Genomic DNA, 24387 nt, shown 5'->3' with positions numbered 1-24387 from the left:
TAAAACGAAATGCAGTGTTGCCATGTGAATTTCATTTTAAATTAATTTAATTGACAGGCCGCCATTTTGCTTCGTTTTTAAGTAGTGACGTCATGTTTTAAAATCGCGGAGTGCACCCATCCGCCATTTTGGAATTGCATTCTTATGTTAAAATGACACTAATGACAGTACAGTGAGGAAAATGCGAGGTTGCCTGGTGTTTTTTTTTTTCAAGAGAGAACATTTAAGGTCCGTATCTCATGAACAGTTGCCCTGACAGTAAAAATGTTTAGTATAATTTTATTTAGAATTTTCCTGGCTACAAATAATGTAAGTATAACTTTTCTCATAAGTTCAATAGTTTTTAAGATATTTTCCAAAAATCCAATATATACAGTCGTTAATACAAATGTGCTCAATATCGACATTTCGCTCGTCGATAATTAAAAAGCTGGACGCAAATAAAAAACAAAAAAAAACTACATGAAATCTTGTAAGTTTACTTAAAATACCTTGACAAAATCGAATAAGTTCTACAATTAAATTAGAAATATATTAAACTAACTATACAATTTGAAGAATTAAATGCTCCTAAAAACGTATAATTCATTAAAAGGTTACGAGACGCACGTCTTTCAGTTAAATTAACGTTTTTCTAATATCACAGTTTCTTGTGGACACAGCTTTAGTTCTTTCAGCGTTTGCCGGTCGTCAAGCGCAGTCAACTAAGGGTGAAACTACACGATTAACAAAAAAACACGCACTAAGGCATTAGGTACTTACGTCTCTTCGAGGCCAACTCGATATAACTTTATATTCTTCGGTGGGATACCCTTGGACGATCATAAAATCCAGTAAAACCTTAAAAATAGACGTCATTATGAAAACAATTAACGAAACAAGTCGGTTACCCTTAACGGCGTATCGGCGGTGAACCTTCTCTCGATATTCTCCCCCTCGGGCAGCCTAAACCTGATTTTGGTCTGTTCCCCGGCGCCGACAGGGGGCTCCACCGGCAGCCGCCCCTCTACTTCTTGGCGGTGCGCCTCCTTTCGCGCCGCCGTTTCCGCCAACTCGTTCTCTATCCGTCTCTTCGTCTCGCGTTCTTCGCGCTCCTGTCTCTGTCTCACTTCCTCCTTTTTCCGGTCCGCCTCCAGACTGGCTCGATACGCCTCGTCCTGTTCCCACTTGACCAATTCCCTTTCGGCCCGTTCCGCTTCCTCTTTCGCCTCGACCTTTTGATGTTCGCCGAACACCTCCACGCATTCGATTAGGGTCGATAGTAACTCGTTGACGCCCACGTTTCCTAAGAAAATGGCGGAACTTTGGCGGATAATCAACGGATAATCAATCAATAAATCATTCTCCAGTATACCTTTTAAGCTAGTTGAAATAGTTAGGATGATCTTAATAAGGTCCCTAAAAAATGAATTACTTAGAGAATTAGTCTTAGTTTAGGATACCACTCTTTGTTTATGTGTTATGTCGTCTATTAAATAAGGTATGGTTGAACACAATAAAATACAAGTGATTTAACTTCAATATCGATTATATTTCTTTTACCGTAATTCTAAGCTTTATACGTGAGAGCTTATTAAGAACTAACTAAAAAAAAAACAGTGTTTTTGGCAATATATATTTTTATATACACAAAGAGCGGCATGACTGCTTCATACACAAAAACTCTTATTCAGCTAGATTAGAAGGCCAGTCATTTAGGAAATCGTTTTCTAAATATTCTTTTATAAACATACACGAATATGCTTTTTGCTTATTAACCAACATCGTCATTATAACTATGGTCTTCTTCTCCACAAAGAGACAGAATATTTAAATTGCAGAGACAGGTAATGTAAAACATATTTTATTTTTATCATTTTATTATATTATATATTTTTTTATTTTATATTTTAATATATGTATTCTCATTTAAAACAAAACTCTTTTAATGATCTATAATAATTCTATCTCAATTTAATTAATTCCATAATCAATTAATAACTTGATATATATTTAAAATAACGTATATTGCTAAAGATCTCTAATATTCATTGAGTTAAGGGGACACCCAAAAATATTAATTGGCGGGTCAGTCAGAAAGCAACGTTTGAGAGAAATGTGTGTAAGTTGGTGTGTTGGAAAAAGAGTTGTGTTTACTGGTTAAACCAGGCTGCTAAATTTAATAGTGGTGAATATGTGAGAAATAGTTGATCTTGAGTAGATATGTGGCCATTATGAGAAGTTTGTACAGATCTGTTTGCGCATCTTGAAGATGCCCGCACAAGTAGGTGTGAAAGCCTCTGTTCAATTAGGAACGATGCGCAATTCCTCGAGTGCTGTCTGGTAAGACTGGGGTCCTTACCTGGGGCTCGATTGACACGAATAAACAGAAGGATATAGTAGAAATATATCCTTTATCTAATTCGTTGAGATGCTTACTGTTTAGCGGCAGTGGAGCGTCTGGGGAAGCCCTCACTATTCTAGGTGACACTAGCTAGTCGTCAAATAAAGGAAGATAACATGTTTGACATATGTATATATTGAAATGTGACATTGTGTAAATTGATGTTGACTGAGATGATGTAAGGGAACGGAAGTTCCCCGGTGAGTATATTTTATTATTGCCAAAAGTTGACAGAACAGGAAATATTGTTTTTTTTTTAATTATTTTTATGTGATGTTCGAGTTTATGTCTAACAATATAAGAAGGATGACTGTTGAGTGAATTTGCATTGTAGAGACCCATTGGCTAAGAACAACTCTGACAGTAATAAACCACATATAAAAGCGTATTTTACAGTAATCAGAATTTGATTGATTTATTTAAGTATACGGCAGAGCCATTTTATAAAAATAATAATAATAGATAACATAATAATACAAATATAAGTATAATAATAGAATTATAACAAAAAAATATATATACCTACCAAGAAAATAAAGGAATTTTGGCAACGATGTTGACGGTTATTCAATGAGTTCGATCATCGGTGGACATTTTCCGGTATAACTTTTAAGCTGTTTGGGATATAACGGATATACAATTACTGTGCTTAATGTAACGGCCACATTATTATATTTATCGTGAATATTACGAAAAACGTCGTAAGACCATAAATTACATTCATTTATTTGTATTGTGCCGCGAAATAAATATCCGTGCTAATATGTACTATATTTTGTACAATTATTTATTGTCCTTTTAATAATTGTGTTCTTTAAAAAGAGCCATTCTCGGTCTCTAAGGCCCGGTTGTACAATGGGCGTTTACCGACAGTTCATAAAGATCTCCGGTTCAGCGGAATTAATCCGTTTTACGTTGGTTGGTTTAAATGATAATCTGCGGTTCATTTTGAACGTCCAATTTCGAGCGTTCAAGCAAATTTTTTAGATTAAATTAATATTTAGTATATCATTTTGATATTTTTTATTTATGTAAATACAGCCGCGGTTCAATAATTATTGTGTTTGGTGAGGTGCTAATTTACTAGTTACTAGGTATCCTAGGTTTAGTTTACAAACCATAACTATAAAAATGGATCCTATTTAGGAAGATATTACAGATGACGAAGATTTTCTGGAATTAGTAAATCAAATTGTACACCCTAGATCACCACAGGTGTACAGGGATAGATCGGATCATTTAAACATTTGTGGTGATAAAGAATTTAAGCTCGATTTAGGTTGGACAGGCAAGCTGTAAGATTTATAGTAGATTAAATTTCTGAATAAATTTTATCTGTTACGGACAAGTATGATGATTTGTATTCGTTCAATTACACGATTTATAAAACTTAAATTCAAAAATACTTTTAGAAACCATGCATTGACTGCTTCTAAAATGGTATGTGTTGCTCTAAGTTTTTAGCAAGTTTTTGGGGACTTTGGAGGCATACACAAATCAACAGTAAGCCGAAAAATATATAAGGTTTTTAAAACAATTGCTGCCAGATTAATGCCAGAGTTTGTAAAAATACCTAGAACTGAAGCAGATATTAACAGCGTAAGGCAAGAGTTTTTTAATAATACCAGGTTACCGAGATGCATTGGTACTTTGGACGGTACTCACATTAAAATCCAATCTCTCGAAAGGGAAGATGCAGAAAATTATAGAAATCGAAAAGGATTTTTTTCATATAATGTCTAAGCTATTTGTAGTGCAAATCTTAAATTCAAGGATATTGTCTGTAGGTGATTTTGAAAATAGGGTGTATAATAACAATTTTGTTGTAGCAGACAGTAGTTATGCCGTCAAGTAATATGTTATAATACCTCTATTAAACCCTCAAACTCGAGCCGAACATTTAGTTAATGAGTCTCAAATCTAAACAAGGAATCCCATAGAGAGATGCTTTGGAAGTTTAAAAAGAAGATTCCCGATACTCTCTTTAGGAATAAGACTAAAACGGGAAAAAGTGGAGGCTATTGTTATGGTTGCAGTGGTTCTTCATAATATTGCTTTATCTATCGAAGATGCGAATCCTCCAAGTATCAATGAAGAACTTGCAGCGGCAATATAGTTGACCAATAATATTAATAACAATATTCAACGTGCCCCAAGGGGAATCAACAGTAGTGTTCGTTATACATTAATAAATACATACTTTCAAAATTTGTTGAAAAAACATGTACATACATGCCATATGTCTAGCGAAATAAAACACCAAAATTCGAAAACAAATCAGGCACTATTTTGTTGAAACACCAAACAAATCTAAGGTAAGTACCTGCGGCAAAGGTAAGTGTAGTTATACAGGGTGGCCTGTTTATTATGGACCTATGCCTTTTCTCGGAGCCTGTCAGAGATTACAAACAAGTTAAATGCAAAAGTTTTTTGGGGTCTTATTCCTAAAATGTTATTTTTTACATAGACGAGGTACGAAATTTTATGGGAAAACATCCACTTCCTTAAATAAAATACTTATTTTTGGATTCTTCCGAAAATTTTAAATCTATTTTATGTATAATGTTCTATACTTATATTCAAATATTGACAAGCTACAAACAAAATAGGATTGTTATTTTACTCACTTTAGCTACCTGCTGCGGCAAAAGGATTAAAAGAAGAACAAAAACAATTTCATTTTTCAAGAGCTGTCGGATGGTGCAAAAGAATTAATGGTATTATTCTGGTACCACTCACTATCCTATTAAGCATCCTTATACCCTTGACTTTTGATTGACAACAGTTGAATTTAGGTATAGAAGATAGTACATAAAATAAATCTTAGGTTTTCCGAAAAATCCAAGGTGTGTTCCATTTAAAATAAAGAAGTAGACACTTTCTCAATAAAATCCTATATGTGTAAAAATCAAAGTAATAATATAATATCTTAAGAGAGTGGCTCCAAAAAACTAACTTTTTTTTCATAATTTACAGGTTCCGAAAAAAAGTATAGGCCCTTAATATACGGGCTACCCAGTACAGAGTAATCCCTAGAGGACGATATAAGTAGATCTTCTGACTTTATAATAAGCCAAAAAGAACATTTGTATTTAAACTTAAAGGGGTTAACTCGTGCATTTAAATAATATAACATATGACAACTAATACAACATAATATAACAATACAAAATATATTTTTAGGAAAATATTTTTGTGGCATACTCTTTTCTTTTTTATGTGGCTATTGTAGACTTTAAATAGAACCTAGTTTAACTAAACTTGCACTGGAACAACACACAAACCTCTGAACTACGTTCAACGAAGAACTGCAGTTTAGTAGAACTTAAGTGGAACCACTGCTTGAACAACCCGACCTAACTGTTTTAGTATTCGAAGTTTTGTTAGTTTCAAAAAAATTAAATGCAATGGTGTATGATTTTTTTTTTCATAAAAAAATTGGTAAATGATGCCCAAACAGGCTCGCGAAAACCGCATCTCGATATCTTATTCCTAAAATTTAGACCAAAGAAAATTTTATATGAAAATCCTATACTTTATTTTTTTTGGCAATTATTAGCAGGCCATGGAAACAAGAAAAAACAAATATTTAATCAAAACATAAACATACTTCTAATTGTCTATAGTTTCGCTTACTTTTGTATAATTAATTTTGTATAATCTTCCAAGCTAGTTGAGATATTTTTATAATTCCTTTACGGTAATATAGAGGACACTCTACAAATTGTTTCTTTATAAAAAATGTAATCCTATGATAAAAATTGACTCAACTACAACACCTTTGGTTTTCACATAATTTGTCCATTAAATTTTTTAGTTTTCCAAGGATCACTTAAAAACTATTCAAGGTACTTAAATGAGAGGTTTACACGAAAAAAATGCGTTTTCCACGGAATAATTTCATATATGCACCATTTTTGTGACTCTAATACTTCCTAAGATACAGTCAGTTTTATCCTTCAAGACCCAAAGATCATAAGACTACTCATATTTTTTTATTATATCTGGACATTTTCCAATATAACTTCCAAGCTAGTTGAGATATTTTTATAATTCCTTCACGGTAATATTAGGGATAGTTTACAGATCGTTTCTATATAAAAAATGTGATCCTATGATAAAAATTGACTTAACTACAACACTTTTGGTTTTCAAATAATTTTTCCGCAAAATTTTTTAGTTTTTCAAGGACCGCTTAAAAACTATTCAAGGTATTTAAATGAGAGGTTTACGCGAAAAAAATGCGTTTTCCAAGGAATAATTTCATATATGAACCATTTTTGTGACTCTAATACTTCCTAAGATACAGTCAGTTTTATCCTTCAAGACCCAAAGATCATAAAACTACTCACATTTTTTTATTATGCTTAGACATTTTCCAGTATAACTTCCAATCTAGATGAGATATTTTTATAATTCCTTTACGGTAACATAGGGGACACTCTACAGATCGTTTCTATATAAAAAATGTGATCCTATAATAAAAATTGACTTAACTACAACACTTTTGGTTTTCAAATAATTTTTCCATTAAATTTTTTAGTTTTCCAAGGATCACTTAGAAACTATTCAAGGTATTTAAATGAGAGATTTACGAGAAAAAAATGTGTTTTCCAAGGAATAATTTCATATATAAACCATTTTTATGGCTCTAATACTTCTTAAGATACAGTCAGTTTTATCCTTTAAGACCCAAAGATCATAAGACTACTCATATTTTTTTATAATGCTTGGACATTTTCCAGTATAACTTCCAAGCTAGATGAGAAATTTTTATAATTCCTTTACGGTAATATAGGGAAGACTCTACAGATTGTTTCTATATAAAAAATAAGATCCTAGGATAAAAATTGAGTTAACCACAGCAATTTTGGTTTTCAGAAAATTTTTTAATAAATTTTCCAGTTTTTTAAAGCACCCTTTACTTCAGACACTTAAACGAGGTTTTCACTCAAAGAAAAAGCGCTGTCTACCATATGATTTCAAAATTGAATAATTAGTCTTACCATTAATAACGTTAAAAACCTCGGTGGCCGATCGTATTTTCATGATAAGTACCATCGCGGGCAGCCGATCCACCGGGATATTCCTTAAGCTTAAAGGGGCGGTGGGGCCCAAACAGTTGGCCAACGCGCCGAAAAATTTCTGTCTGTTACTCTCGAACGTGATGTCCCAGCCCCACAGTACGAAATTTTTCTCGATTATCTCCATTATGCTCTCGAAGCCCAAGAGTTGCGTGCAAAACACGTTGGTGAGCACGCTGGCGTCGTGGTGCAGGTATATCGCCAGGATTTTTCTCTATAAACACAATTATTTAGCAATTTAATAAGTAAATAGATAAATATATAAATAATAATAAATTTGTAGAAAGCACTAGTAGTTGAATCATGTCTAAGCTATGGTATAATATGTTAAGGCGCTTTGTTGTTATAAACCTAAAAGTTGTTAACAAAGCTGTAAAAAAGAGAAAATAGTGGAAATATTACAGGTAAATGCTTTAAAACTTGTGTCTGGCGTAAAATTCATCCAATGAGTAAAAAGTCACTTCACTTTGTAAAAATGTCTCGTAATTTTTGCCTAAACTTAGGGTCAACTACAGAAATTGCCTCAAATGCCTGTAAAAGTTGCTTTATCTACTTGGAACTCAAAACGACTATTCCAAGCAATTGATCCTTCTTCCAGGCAATTTTCTGGAGAAAGGAAGTGCCGGAAAATAGCTTCCAAAGGTGTCAACTTCCTGGATGTATCAAAAACTGACTTCCATTACTTCAAAATTGCCTCAAACGCCTGGAAAAGTTGCTTTAGCTACTTGGAACTTAAACCACTATTCCAGGCAGTTGAAGCTTCTGCTAGGAAATTCCCTGGTAGAAATTGATGCCTGAAAGTACCAGAAAATGGCTTCCAAAAGTCTCAACTTCCTGGACGCATCAAAAAATTAATTCCATTACTTCAAACGCCTGGAAAAGTTGGTTTAACTATGTACAATCCTTAACCGCCTCAGTGGCGCCAGCGGCTTATTTGTAGTTTTATTAAATGGAAAAAAATATCGATTTCATGCAACTCGTAAAAACCTTCAGACTTTCCGAAGCCAGATCAGCATTTTTTTGTGGTATCAGCCTTTTTTCGAACAACCAAATTGGCTCGTGTGTGAAAATTATTATAATTCGTATTAAGATTATCGAGAGTAGCGCACTCATTTCATCGTCATCGTTTTACCGTTTAAAACCTTTTACTTTATTTTTAACTTTTCCATTTTATTTGTAATCAAGTAGTTAGCTGTGTTTTTTAATATATCCAGTATTTTTTAAAACAATTCTTGTCGGAGTTTTCTTTAATAAAAAGAAGCTATAGCGCACAAACTACTTGGAACTTAAACCACTATTCCAGGCAGTTGAGGCTTCTCCTAGGAAATTCCCTGGAAGAAATTAATGCCTGAAAGTACCAGAAAATGGGTTCCAAACATGTAAACTATCTGGCCGTAACAAAAAATGAGTTCCATTACTTCCAAATTACCTCAAACGCCTGGAAAAGTTGCTTTAGCTAATTGGAACTTAAACCACTATTCCAAGCAATTGAAACTTCTTCCAGGCAATTTCCAGGAAGAAATGGATGCCTGGAAGTGCCGGAAAATGGCTGCCAAAAGTGTCAACTTCCTGGACGTATCAAAAAATTATTTCCGTTACTTCAAAATTGCCTCAAACGCCTGGAAATGTTGCTTTAACTACTTGGAACTACAAGTGACTATTTCAGGTAGTTAAAACATTGTCAAGGTAATTTTCTGCAAGAAATTGATAATCAAAAGAGTGTCAACTGTTTGGACAAACCTAAAAATGACTTCGGTTACTTCAAAATTACCTCAAATGCCTGGAAAAGTTGCTTTAACTACTTGTAACTCAGGTGAATATTCCGGACAATTGAAACTTCTCCCAGGAAATTACCTAGAGTGTGTCAACTTCCTGGACATATCAAAAAATGCCTTCCCTCCCTTAAAATTTATCTCAAATGCTTTGGAAGAGTTGCTTCCACTACATGCAACTTAAATAACTATTCCAGGCAGTCGAAATTTTTCTCTCTCCAGGTAGTTCCCTGGAAGAAATTGATGCCTGGAAGTACCGAAAATTGACTCTCAAAAGTGTCGACTACCTTAACTTATCAAAAAAATGAGTTCCATTGCTTTAAAATTACCTCAAATGCCTAGAAAAGTTGCTTCAACTGCCTGGAACTACCGAAAACTGACTTCTAAGGGTGTAGACTGACTGGACACATCAAAATATTATATTACTTCAAATTCACCTCAAATGCTTAAAAGAGTCGCTTTAAGTAAGGCAATTCCTTTGAACAATGGGTAACTAAAATTACTAGGGTCATCCTCCACTAAATTTATTTGAAAAATATTAATCTGACATGTTTCGGACATATAACATGTCCATAAAATTAAGGGGTTCCGTCAATACGATAATTGTCCTTTGAAGAAATTGATTATTAAACTGCCTGAAATTGCCGGAAAATGACTGTCAAGAGTGTCAACTGCCTGGACGTATCAAAAAATGACTTCCATTACTTGTTAATTGCCAAAAAAGGACGAAGATCCATTAAAAGACATCAAAACTCCTGGTTGAAAGACTTTAGAGGTTCAGGTGCACTTTAGTGGCTTTTCGCAGGAAAATGTTAGCCACAATTAACAGTGGAATAAGTGGTACGCAAGTTATGAACCATTTTCCTTACGAGTGCTTGGAGGAGCTCCAGGCTGGATGTTTCAGGGACTTGAATACTAGTAAGATAAGAGACTGGATCGACATTAGACTGGGGTAAATTCTCAGAGAGATGCAAGGAAATACCCTGATAATATAAAGTGTTAAGGGATTGTTCTCAAGCTGTAGAAGTTTCAGAAACCGGAATATATTGGAAACCACTATTCCAGGCAGTTGAAGCTTCTCCCAGGAAATTCCCTGGAAGAAATGGATGCCTAAAAGTACCAGAAAATGGCTTCCAAAAGTGTCAACTTCCTGGACGTATCAAAAAATTACCTCAAATGCCTGGAAAAGTTGCTTTAACTACTTGTAACTTAGGTGAATATTCCGGACAATTGAAACTTCTTCCAGGAAATTTCCTAGAAGAAATTAATGCTACTTAGAATTAACGGAAAGTGACTACCAAAAGTGTCAACTGCCTGGACGTATAAAAAAAATAATTTCTATCCCTTAAAATTTATCTCAAATGCTTTGGAAGAGTTGCTTCCACTACATGCAACTTAAATAACTATTCCAGGCAGTCGAAATTTTTCTCCAGGTAGTTCCCTGGAAGAAATTGATGCCTGGAAGTGCCGAAAATTGACTCCCAGAAATATCGATTACCTTAACTTATCAAAAAAATCAGTTCCATTGCTTTAAAATTACCACAAATGCCTGTAAAAGTTGCTTATAACTCACGTAACTATTCCAGGCAGTTAAAACATCTTCCTGGTAATTCCCTAGAAGAAATTGATGGTTCAGCTGCCTGGAACTATCGAAAAATGACTTCCAAGGGCTGTAGACTGACTGGACATATCTAAATATTATATTAATTCAAAATTACTCCAACGGCCTGGAAAAGTTGCTTTAACTACTTGTAACTCAGGTGAATATTCCGGACAATTGAAACTTCTTCCAAAAAATGTCCTAGAAGAAATTGATGCTACCTAGAACTACCGGAAAGTGACTACCAAAAGTGTCAACTGCCTGGACGTATCAAAAAATTACATCCATTGCTTTAAAATTACCTCAAATGCCTGGAAAAGTTACTTTAACTACTTGTGACTCACGTGACTATTCCAGACAGTTGAAACATCTTCCTGGTAATTCCCTGGAAGAAATTACTTAACTCATCCACCTTATTTCTGACTGATTGTATGTTTAGAAGGGCTAAAGTAAACCATTTTTCAATTAACCCTGGCGTAAAAAAAATCCTCTCACTCAGCCACTCCATCATTATTCGAGTTCAAACTAAAGTGAGGTAAAGTTTGTAAAACAATTTTTGAGGCTTGGAAGGGCGTAGATAAATACAATGCCAAGAGTTTACATATTCATTTAGATAGTAGTCGATGTGATAATCCCACATAATTGTTAGTGATCACTCTAACAGATGCATTACAATTATGCACCTTTTTCAAAAGGTTAAAATAATAGTACCATAGGCATAAATTAATGTTCGTACTTCTTCACAGACATAAAAGATTGCTTAAACCGGACCATGACAAACAAGTAACACTTAAATTAAAACATTAAACTACATTATCACTAAAATCTGTAATATTACTAAAGACCTTTTTAGAGAACTTCTAAAAACTATTTAAATCCAGACTGTTTCCCTCCAACTTTTTATCTGAACGATCTGGAATATTTACTATTACCCAACTTTATACTAAAAATGTACTTAGATTCTCAATTTGTTAATACTAGAGCAAATACACATCAACATCTAATAATACCCGTCCCCCATTTTAGTGTATAACATATATAGCTCCCAAATTATTAAATATGTTGTCAGAACAAAAAATATTATACTGTAAAGAAAAAATTGTACTTATGGATTAAAAATAACATAAGTGTGCCATTAACTTTCATAAAATTATAACTAGCTAGTATTGATTGAATTTGATAATATGATTTAAGCAGGTATATGTTACTATTATTAGTCTTAGGTTGAAGTTCATTATGAACTGATTATTGATGAACTAAATGTGCATACACACAGAGACATTGTAAGCCCTAAAATATTTCAAAAAGGTGTGGTGTTTAAAATGTGAAGAAACTACATGTGTTTATAACAATAATAAAAAAAAATTAATAGTCTTACATCTTTGGCAGGTTTATTGCATGCCTCCTTAAGGGCATCTTCCAGGGTACCTTGGAAGAACATCGGATGAATGGGTCCGTATCTGGCAGTAAATCGCTCGTTAAAAGTCACCGTGCCTACTAGTTCGTCTTCCACGTTGTCCGGTACTAAAATGTGTATTTGGAAATAATTTAGGGAATTCTGAGGGTTTCATTATCGGGCGGAAACTCACTCAAAGGCTCTTGTTTCCTAGCGGTGTTCTCGTTATCGACGAAATATTCGTCGTCGACGTTGAAACTCTCCGAGGCGTCCTCGTATTCCTCGTCGTCGCTGTCCAGATGAACTATTTTCGGCATGGATTTCTTTTCGCGATCTCGCACATTCGGGTTTTTACGTACCGTTAACTCGTGGGCCGGATAACTATATAAAAAAATACTGTGATCGTTTAACTGCATTTAAAAAACTCTATCAAAGAGCATGTTTAATTAGCCGTTTTTATTTAGCTGTTTATACAATGCTGCGGTTCCTGGAAAAACCGGAGCACCGCGGGTTCATCCCCTTTGAACCCAAATCAACTAGACCCAGTGGCGTAGCTACCGGGGCAGCAGGGGCAGAAGCTGCTGCCCGGCGCTAGGAAGCACACGGCGCGTCCTATTTCTTGAACATAACAACAAACAAATAATGTAATAACTTTACTATATCAATATCTATGAAAAAAAACCATACCCAACCCAAACGTAATACGCTAAAATAAGGGAATACGGAACGAAAACTTCCGCCGCCAGCCGTAGCCCAAAACAAAGACAGCATTAATAGTAGTGATGCGAAGAGTCTGGATGAATCGTCCGTTCAATCCGAATATCAAATTATTCCGAATCAATCCGGATATCTAAATCGTCCGGATACACGCCGCCCGTTCGACCGACAATGAAATAAAAGCTTGTACGAGGCTCACGAAGTTCCACGTTCCACCGGCTAAGAGAATCCGAATTAAATCGTCCGGACAAATAACCCGGCAATCGGCAATATCGTCGCGGGGCCTTGTGTAAATATTGCTTTATCTATCCTTATTGTACTCATTTAGAAACATAAGAGACAATACGAGAACGCCCAAACTTTTTAAGGGTCGCCTGACCTTCAGAAGTTTTTTTGTAAACAAAGCATTTTTGTATTGATATTTTGCATCGTTTAAAATACACTTGATTTATTACATACAAAATTAGCTATTTTAGTTTTAACATCATGTAGAAATCCGTAAAAACGAAATGTCTAATGGGTTGCATAATGCATACTTCATATTCGAAAAACAGCTATAAAAAACGTTTATCGGACGGTCGAGCATCAAGCCCGAAGGCCGAAACATGGCATAATTTGCCGAACGGGCGAGACATCGAGCGGATAAATTAATCCGGATGAAAAAACCGAATTTTCAATTCATCCGAATCAATACTGTCCGGATATTGAATTAATCCCGATTTTTACAACACTAATTAATAGTTTTCTAAAGCGCGCCTAAAATTGACGATCGCAAAAAGGGGTAGTGGAGTGGGAGTGGGTGACATCGATAAAGCAGCGACAGTGGGCACTCCGGCAATCCGCAATAACATTTATCGCGTGCATCGTGCATTGTCTAAGTATATGTTATTTTCATAATTAATGCGTGAATTTTGACGTATTATTTGAGATTCAAGTTTGGTGGTGAACTTTTTGGCGGCATTTTTCCTCAAGGGAAATAGTACCAATGCTTTAAACTGAGAGGAGTGCTTAATCAGCTTTTATAAGCCTGTCATAATTTTTTCTTTCTGTATTTTCGGCTTCCTTGCATGGGCATAATACAGAGCTTTTGGTAGTTTTGATTTAGTCAAAATTTACACAATTAAAATGTTCTGTAACTTGAACAGGCAGCGGCCGCGGCCGTCATCAAGTATCTATATTATACGGCCGCCTTGACTTTGGAAGTTAATAAGGTGCTATTTACAACAATGCATAAGAGTCAAATTGATGTTTTTTTTTGTATTACAACGGTACAAGAGTGACTTTGATAGCATTCTAAATTCTAATATAGTCAGTTATTATTGTAGGATTATAATTTAGAAAATCAAAAAATTTCATATTAAGGTCAGGGGCTTACTAAGGGATATTTTGTGCGGCTTGTGCTGCCTTGGAGTGTCTTGAAACAACTTATTTATTTCTTTTTCAGAAACTGATAATGAGTAAACAGAAGCCCAGTGGCTGGGAGTATCACAAACGGCGACTAGAACAAGAAGCGAAGAATTCGAAACTCCCCAAAATTAGTCATTATTTTAAAACTGCGCCAGTGCTTGTTGAAAAAAATTCTTCATTACCGTTATCAACGTCTGAACAACTTCAATCTTCCAGTAATTCCTCAATTGCTCCAGTTTCTGCAGAGTTCTTGGTGCCTAGCGTATCTGGCGTATACCATACATTATCAAATAACGAACAAAGCGGTGAATCTCAAACTTCTTTACGAAGCCAACCTTCTGCTTCTTTAAAAATTACCCATTCTTGTTTTGACTTGCCTTCATTTGGCTTTACATCAACCTCTACCAATGTTCTACAAGAAAATAACAAAGCACAACTCCTTTACTTAGAACTTCTAGAAACTATTCCCGAAGACAGTAGTGTAAATAATGTGTTAAAAAATGTTTTGGGAAAAAAATATCCTACCGATATTGCATATTATTCAAAAATCTATGGCATAGGTCAGCCCCCAAGTTTCATTAAAAAATGTATTATTAAATATGGATCTTGTAAACCAACTGAATCTTTTCCTCGAAATGACGGAGGAGATGTTTTTCGGCAACTTATTATTTCTCGAAATTAAAAAGCGGGTTAGAAGTGCCTAGGCAGTGGTTGTGCTATTCTTTGGAACAAAACGTTTGTTACTGTGAACCTTGTTGGATCTATTTGGTGATAGATCAAAACCATATTTCAAAATTAACTGGGTACAAGGAATATCCAATTGGGGCATGTTATCCAGAAAAATTAATAAGCATGAAAATGCCAATTTTCATATCGAATCATGTGTTATTTATGATGCCTGGAAGGCAAATAAATGTATAGATTCTCAGATGGAAGACATTCTCCGAAAGAAAGCCAATTTTTGGAGGCAAGTTTTACGTCGAATTATAGATGTTACATTAACTCTGGCAATACGCAATCTCCCATTTAAAGAACACCGGGTTTCAAAACATGAAGTTGAAGGGACTCTAGTAGGTGGAAATTTTTTATCAATTATAAATTTACTAGCAAGATACGACCCAATTCTACAACAATTACTAGAGAAACCAAGTGGATCAATTTAGATATTTAAGTCCTACGGTACAGAATGAGCTTATCAATCTAGTGGCGGGACAACTAGAAACTGAGTTATTTATTGAAATCAGAGATGCTCCTTTTTTTTCAATTATTCTGGACACAACACAAGACATTGCCAAAACTGACCAACTTAGTTTAATATTTCGCATTGTTAAAATTATCAAGGACGAAAACAGTCAAATGCCAAAAGATATTCAGATTAAGATTAAGATTCTTACAGGATTTTTTGCTGTTACTGATCATACTGCCACAGGATTATTACAGTTTGTGAACGATGTGTTTACGAAGAAAAATATCGAGATTTCCAAATGTCGTGGTCAGGGGTATGATGGCGCTAGTGTCATGAGTGGATGCTACAATGGTTTGCAAGCGAAAATAATTGATATGGAAAAAAATGCTCACTATGTGCATTGCGCGGCCCATAATTTAAATTTGGTTATCAATGATGCTGTTAATGGAGTATCCGAAGTTTCTAATTCCTTTGATCATGTAGGTGCTTTGTATGTATTTTTTTCAAGCAGTGTAAAAACGTGGGACTTGTTAAAACAGTCTCCTGTTAGAAGCAATATCCTGAAAAAAACTAGCTCCTACTCGTTGGGCTCCGAGGTACGATGCTTTGGTTGCCTTAAAGGCTAATTACAAAGAAGTTTTGCATGCTTTGACAGATGCTTGCAGACATGCTTTTTAAGCGGTAAACCGAGTGAAAGAAGCGAAGCAGCAGGTCTAAAAAAATATATCGAAAAATTTGATTTTATTTTACTTATTGTGCTATTTTCGAAGTCTAAATATTGCCTCACAATACTTACACAATACTTACAAAGATTGTGATATGATGGAGGCTACAGCTTATTTAGAAAGTGCCTCTACAGAAATGATAAATTGTAGAGAAAATTTTGATGAACTTAAAAGTGAGGCAATAATTTTAGCAGATAGCTGGGGCGTAAACACTGAGTTTTTAGAAAAACGAGCAAAAAAAGTTAAAAAGTATTTTGATGAACTTCTGAGTGATTATAGGTTTTCCGACGCCGAAAAGAAGTTTAAAATCTCAGTATATAATGCTACTCTAGATATTGTAATCAACCAGTTAAAAAATCGATTATCAGCTTTTCACAATGTTTCTTCAAAATTTAACTTTCTATTCCCAAAATTTCTTATTGAGTTAAGTGATGATGAACTTAGGAAAAGGGCGGTATTGTTATTTGAACAATATAATGATGATTTACAATATGAAATTGGGGTCAAAACACTAAACTTTAGGTCTACTTTTCGAACTGAAATTGTTAAATGTAGTAATGTGAAAGATGTCGCCAAACTTTTGATATGTGATCATCACACTGCCACGGCTAGTTTTAAAAATTTATATGCAGCGTTTTTATTATTTTTAACAATTCCAGTGACTACTGCTTCTGCAGAGATCTTTTTCGAAATTAAAAATAATAAAAAATTATTTAAGAAGTACTATGTCGCAATCGAGACTTAGTAACTCGGCTCTTTTGAACATCGAAAATGAAAGAGCTCAAGGTTTGAATCTTGAGTGTTTAATAGATCTCTTTGCAGAAAGTTTTCATAATGGGTAGACGACAGAAAGGTTTATGTTAATATAATATTTTGTTAAAAAATTATCGAGTTTTTATTTTTTTGCCCCCTTTTCTTCCCATACCATTTCTTCAGAAATGGCATGAGCGCGACTGGGCTCTGATGCCCGGCACCACTAAACGAAGCTACGCCACTGACTAGACCACAACTTAATTCGACAATGCTTAAACTTGTTGCAGGTTCTATTGTACTTGTATATTTTGCAAATAAAATTTCGCAATTCCCGCTTATGGGTACAAATAAGAAAAAACCATCATTCTACCTTATTCCGGATAGGGCCAGCAAAGTGTTATCGTCTATATTGGGAGGCCAGCCCGTCCACACCTGATGTCTCACCGGCACATTCGTTAAAGAATAAATGTCCGTTTTCACTTGCAGGATCGGTTTCGTGCCCTGATACTTTAGATCGTAAGTTTTGTTCTCGAATTTGATGTGTAACGTGTAGGTGCCGTTCAGTTTCTGGCTCATTTCATTGCTAAAAACGAAAAAAAGGGTCGATTTAACTTTAGCTATTATTGTTTGCCCTGGTACATGGAAAAAATACTTCTCCATCTAAGATTAACTCCCATCTTCATTCCTTACAATCAATAGTAGTTCTTGATTCAAGAAATGATAACCCTCATGTCAATAATAATTAATGTAGTATCAAGAATAAAGCTATAACTATAAAAATATGTGAATCTTAAATAAAATTGAATTTTTCTTTTAGGAAGTATATTTGGCTCTTAAAACCTAATAGGTATTCTTGATTCAAGAAAAGAACACACGAAAAGAAAGCTATGCTTAATGAAAAGGTTCTAAGGCTTAGAATAAGAACAAAATTACTTTCGTTTTCAAGCATTCATAAATAGGGGGGGAAAATTACTTACTCATCTTCGGCGGTAACACCGTCATTAAGCGATTTCACGGTGAGAAAAAGCTCATTTTCCCGCGGCAACATTAACTGTGAAAAGGGCGTTTTCTCGTAAGCCTGAATGCGGGCCCACCCCGACAGGGTCTGTCTACAAGGGGCCACACTAACCTCGTTCTGTATCCTTTGCTTTAAATCACCTGAAAAACCCACTCCCTCAAATTACCAACAAACAAATCGAAGCGGGGCTCGTTTCTTACTTAAATTGGCGGAATCCGGCAGTCGAATCTTGATAACCCGGTCGCAGTACATGATTTTAAAAGTGAGCATGAGGGGGTCCTTGGAGCCACCACCGCCGCCCCCGCTGCTGCTACCGGAAGTGCCCGCCCCAAAATTCGGAAGTGACGACGTGGCGGACATGGAGTATTCCCGCTTTTTGGCCGGCGGATGTCCGTGGACGTGATGGTTCCCGATGTCCATCATGCGATCGGTGGCGCTCTGGACCGGTTTGAATGCGGACGCGGGCGGTGGAGGTACCGCCGGCGGTACGTCCGCGTCATCGTCGTTTTCGACGATCATCACGTCCGGATCGTTTCTTCTACCGTGAAACGATTGGGTGTCGGGCGGCATTACTCTGCTCACCGCCCTCTAAAATTACCAGTTTTATCATTCGGAGAGTTAATAGTATGGGTTTTTAATTGGGATCAAAGAAAATGTATTTGTTAAGGAATAATTCGATATATAAGGGATTTTTTTGGATCTAATGCTGCACGAGATTTTTGTTTGATTGTGTATGTCACAGAATACTGCTGCAGGGCAGTTGCTCTCGACTGGTTTCATTCTTACCTATCTAAAAGCACACACATCCAGATGACATATCATTGTTAATTTATTTTCACGTTTTGTCTGGTTTGTGTCTTGTTTTTTGGTAGTATAATATACATATGTTTGTCGTAATTGTATAGTGTTTGTTGATTATTCAATTGGTAACCTTGTTGTATAACTTGTATTAGTTTTTGACTAAATAAACGATATATATAAAATGTCCATCGCATTTTCTGTGGAACATGCTCGAACCAACTATTACCTAAATTCTCCCATGTGTCGCCTCTATGATAATTTAGAAAGTGTTAAATTACTTATTTAAGGCAAATAGCATAATTGGAATATTGTAAATGATTTACTTGCTTTGTAACCTACTCTATAATTGGTTTTTTACTGTAAAGTTTGTAAATAAATGATTATCAAGGTAATTTCCGAGGAATAATTTCTATGTGAACGATTTTTCTGGGCCTAATACTTTCTCGGCTACAGTCAGTTTTGTTTTGTCTGTCAAAACCCAAAATCAACGCAATTGCTCAATATTTTCTAATATAACCTGCCTAATAGTTGAGATATAATTATAATTTCTTTATAGTAATATAGGTGAAACTCTATAGATTAATTCTATAAAAAAAATCTGATCCTAGATTAAAAATTAACTTGACTACAATAAGCTCGGTTCCTGGATAATTTTTGAACTTAATTTTTTAAGGCCCATTTGAAAACTGTTCAAGTTACTTAAATGGAGTAGTATACGCAAAAAAAGGGCATTTTCTAAATAATAATTTAAGATATTAAGCATTTTTGTGGTTCCTGAGCTAGTCAATTTTGTCATACTCCATAGATCAATTGTGCCTAAAAAATTTGTCCCTACCCCAGAATTTTTCAATTAAAGGTAATTTCTTCATGAGGTTTTGGAGATAAAAGCACTTTTCCCTATTTAAGACCTACCTGGAAGCTTAAAATATTGTAGTCGAATAGAAGTCCATATTTTGTAGGAGAATGTGTATATAAATATTTCAAATAGGAATGAATTCCCATTCCCGATAACAGGTAATTTTTGTTTTATTTGGTGAACATATATGTTTTTTGCAATGTTCTGTATCTGATGATGGCTGTTTACACAGCCGAAATGCATAATACATTTACCTAAGTGACCCACATGCATTTCACGATCATCACGTCCGGATCGTTTCTTCTACCGTGAAACGATTGGGTGTCGGGGGGCATTACTCTGCTCACTGCCCTCTAAAAGTCAATTTTATCATTCGGAGAGTTTTTAATTGGGATCAAAGAAATTTCAAATTCAAAAGTATACAATACATCTTGTTTACAAATTGAAGGTTAAATCACTACCTACAACTACCTAAAAAAACAGATTTTAAAAATCTGTGTGTGTTGGTTCTACCTATTCTAGTTAATTTTTTCTTATATTTAAAGTTACATCTTATCTTATAAATAATATTTGTGCTTTTTTGTATTAAACATGTAAATATTATAAATTAGCAATCAAAACATACCCACAAGAAAACAGTTTCAAAATTCAAGCAAAAGCTACTTTCCAATATCCACTGACCTATTTTGTGTTTGACAACCTTAAATGATTTATTCCTAATGAAGTCCAGGACCAGTATAACTAATATGCCTCTGGAGAATATCAATTTTAGATTTAGGTTCTTAGCATTACAAGTAGTTTGATTATGCGTTATTCTTTGTCTGTAATACTGAGTATTAAGCATAAAGCATGTCAAAAGTTTACTCTCCTGAAAGAGTAGGTTCATGGAAAATCTTTTATTTCTAAACATCATGATCTTTATACTATATAACTATTTTTAACATTTTAATGGTCAAAACATTTCTAAGCTCATAAAATTTGTATACGAGTTTTCTAATCTTTTTTGTGACATAATCGACATGTGTTTTTCAGTTAAGATTTCCATCTAGAAAAATACCTAAATATTTTAAAGACATTACCTTCTCAATTTTGTCAGAACAGGCACACTGCATTACATCTAAACAGCGAGTTCTTGCAGTTAAGTGACAATAAGCTGTGATCTAACCAACACTTAATTTTTGTAATAGCAGCGTCCCATGACTCATCCTGCACTATTATGGCAGTATCGTCAGCAAAACAAAACACTATACCCTCATTGCTGCTAAGAATAGACAAAATATCATTTATGTAGATATTGAATAAGAGTGGACCCAGCACCGTCCCCTGTGGAATGCCACAAACCATCGCTAGAGACTCACTTACAGTATCTCCAATCTTAACACGTTGTGTTCTATCATTTAAGTAGCTTTCTATTAATTTATATGCAATACCTATTTTATAGGAAAATCCCCAAAACTCTTTTTCCATCGTCCAACTTTCAATCAACTCTGTGACTGCACTCAATATGCATTCTCTGTGCTGGAATTCTTTTCAAATGCATATTGATTCCTGTAAAGTAAGTTTTTATCATCAAGGAAAGAGTGTAGCTTGACTTTTATGCATTTTTCAAGTAATTTACTAATCATACTTATTAAAGTGATAGGTCTATAATTGGAAAGTAATTCCCTATTACCACTCTTAAAGACTGGGACTAAATTTGCTTGGAAAGACTCAAGTAATTGTAATTCTGTTTTAGGACTTCTGAAGTAAAATGATCCTCACCTCTCTTTACATTATTTCTTATAGTGAGTTGATTATGCTGATTAGGTCATTGTCAGTTACTGGTGTAAAATAGAGTACAAGACTCTACATTTGAAAAAATGCATTTGTTAAGGAATAATTCAATATATAATACTGAAAAAATTAAGGGGGCAAGGGTACTCCCTTGAGAAGCACCACTCAGAGCTGGATATGAAAAATTTGAGAAGATCAAGATGAAATCCCATCAGACCATGGTCCAATCTGTCAAAGGCCTTCGAAAAATCAGAATAAAAAACATCTAGTTGTCTCCTCTTTTTTTAGTTAGTTACTGTAGACCTTCTGGAAAAAAAAACTGTGCTGCTTAATAAGTGAAATAGTTCATTATATATACACAGTTCAAAGACCTTTGAAAAGTTGCATAAGATCCTGCATAAGGCCATACTGGTCTGTAGTTTTCTATATTGTTTGTAGGACCACCCTTGTATAAAGGAGAGATTCTTGCAATCTTCCAAATGTCCGTGAAAGTACATGATTCAATTGCCAATTTAAAAATATGACAGAGAGGAGTTGCAAAAAAATGTGCACAATCTCGAAGAATAAAAGAGGGTATTTTATCATGGCCATCAGCTGTATATTTATTCTTCATCTTTTTAAGTGCAATATTTGCTTCCTGTTCTGTTAAGGGTTTAATTTTTATAGTTCGATAGGCTGCATTATTAAGATCTTCATATTTTAGGTTTGAAAATGCACAAATTATTAGTATAATTAATTGTACCTATTTTTTGTAATAAATTTCTTATCATTATTATTATTATCCTTATGTGTATGACAGATCTGGAGAGTTGTAATATTAAGAGATTCATCTATCTGATGATAGTAATTAATGTCATCTACAGCCCCATGTTCCTTAAATAAAATATATATTAGAAACTTATGTGGCACTCTTTCAATGGCTTCAATATGAACTTTGTAATGTGCTGACACATTACAAACATATGAACAATAATCAAGGAGAGAAATGTCTTGTACAACGAAGTATAACTAAGACAAGGAGAAAATAGGCCATTTGTAAAAGACTTATTCACTACATGAGCTAAACAAACTGAGGCCAGTGTAGGTAGAGTTTTAATGACACTTAATGGCAACCTATCTGCCCTGTATCTCTTTGAATATGTATTTAATTCCCCGCTTTCTAAACACATTTTATCAAAAGTAGAAAGTGCCCAAAAAAATTTCCGGATTTATTGTTAGAACCGCCAAGGAGCTAAGTGTGGAAGTGAGTCTCTATCTTTTCAATAGCTTGGAATATGGGTCCAATTTCTGATCTTTTAAGGAAAACTTGAGAACCTTTTGAGGCACTTAAATGAGTGTCTTGTTAATCCGACAAGTGTTCCTCATGGGATAATTTCATATGTGAATGATTTTTCTGGGCCTAATACTTTCTCGGCTACAGTCAGTTTTGTTTTGTCTGTCAAAACCCAAAGTCAACCCAATTGCTCAACATTTTCTAATATAACTTGCCTAATAGTTGAGATATAATTATAATTTCTTTATAGTAATATAGGTGAAACTCTATAGATCAATTCTATGTAAAAAACCTGATCCTAGATTAAAAATTAAGTTGACTACAATAAGTTCGGTTTCTAGAGAATTTTTGAAGCTAATTTTATAATTTTTTAAAGGCCCACTTGAAAACTGTTCGAGATACTTTACACTAAAAAGGGCATTTTCTAAAGAATAATTTTAGATATTAAGGATTTTTGTGGTTCTAATACCTGAGCTAGTCAATTTTGTCATACTCCATAGATCAATTGTGCATACAAATACAACCTTGGAAATTTTTAATTAAAGGTAATTTCTTCATAAGGTTTTGGAGATAAAAGCACTTTGTCTATTTAAAAAGTTACCTACCAAGAAGCTTAAAATATTGTACTTAACTAAGTTCATGTTTTACAACTATCATATTTATGCATTGTCATTTTATAGCATGATTTACTGTTTACAAAAGCCCTATGTTGGCAAAACAACTTATCCACTACAAAATTCAATAAAGTTTCTTAACACTTATAAACCAATCACAAAATACAATTGTTCCTCAAAACTTATCAATAATTTCAAGAACTAATCATCCTCTAGGTAGCTAGAAAAAATCAATACAAAGAACCTGCAATCCAAAACACTTAGAGAGCATGTGATATTTCATAATCAATCTACAGCTGTTTAAAAAACTTGGAAATGCTCCCTCAACACAACTAAAAAAAGCTTCCAAAACGGTTAAATCTAAAAATAATTGTTGGCTGGCCCTTTAAGATGCCCCAAACAGTCAAGCAAGAAAACCTTTGTGCAAGCAAAGCAATGATAAAAATATAAAACTGTTCGTTGAATTAACATACCAAAAGGTCCCAGTTGGTCTCTTCTAAATGGTAAATCGCTTCGGCGACGTCCTCGAGCCCCGTACAGGCCTGAAATCGTGATAAAATTGTTTTTATTCCCGTTTGTCATCCTGGGTATAAACAAAGGGGGCCACTCGGGATGGATTGAATGGTCCGGTACGCGGTACACTCACCTGGAAATCGGCCAGGATCTCTTCCCTATTCTCGGACATGGTTAAGCTTATTGGAAACTAATTTTATAAAAGTAAAAACTTATTTTTTTTCTAATTAACGTGCACAAAAACTCAACAAATCCATTCGATTTGACAGTAACGAAACGTCACTGTCACTTTATGGGGAAATGAAATTATATTATGCGCACGCGTCGTAAATATAGGGAATTCGATTCGGATCGGTCGCGACCAGGTTAATAAGTTTCTTAATATAATTTAAATAAGTGAATTAATATAATTTCACCAGATTCCTTATCTAGTTAGGATTAAACGAGTTAAATGCATTGGCGTTTTATGAAGGTTATGTCCAAGCAGCGAAAGGGGAGCTATTGGCAACACTGTAA

At 34.5% G+C, this 24387-nt stretch overlaps 1 protein-coding gene across 1 annotated transcript; it reads right to left on the bottom strand.

The window, feature by feature from the left end:
• Positions 1-459: 459 nt before the first annotated feature.
• Positions 460-24172, bottom strand: LOC126742772 (FAS-associated factor 1). The gene is made up of 11 exons (XM_050449558.1): positions 24005-24172; positions 23832-23900; positions 18242-18629; positions 18001-18181; positions 17394-17606; positions 12429-12616; positions 12218-12363; positions 7390-7681; positions 891-1285; positions 763-840; positions 460-704 (listed from the first exon to the last, which is right to left on the bottom strand). Exons 1-11 carry the CDS (start codon positions 24041-24043, stop codon positions 624-626), a joined length of 2070 nt encoding a protein of 689 aa, XP_050305515.1. The 5' UTR covers positions 24044-24172; the 3' UTR covers positions 460-623.
• Between the last annotated feature and the right edge of the window lie 215 nt (positions 24173-24387).

Source organism: Anthonomus grandis, chromosome 12 (assembly GCF_022605725.1).
Source record: "Anthonomus grandis grandis chromosome 12, icAntGran1.3, whole genome shotgun sequence".
Lineage (NCBI taxonomy): Eukaryota > Metazoa > Arthropoda > Insecta > Coleoptera > Curculionidae > Anthonomus > Anthonomus grandis.
This window is presented reverse-complemented; position numbering and strand designations above follow the sequence as displayed.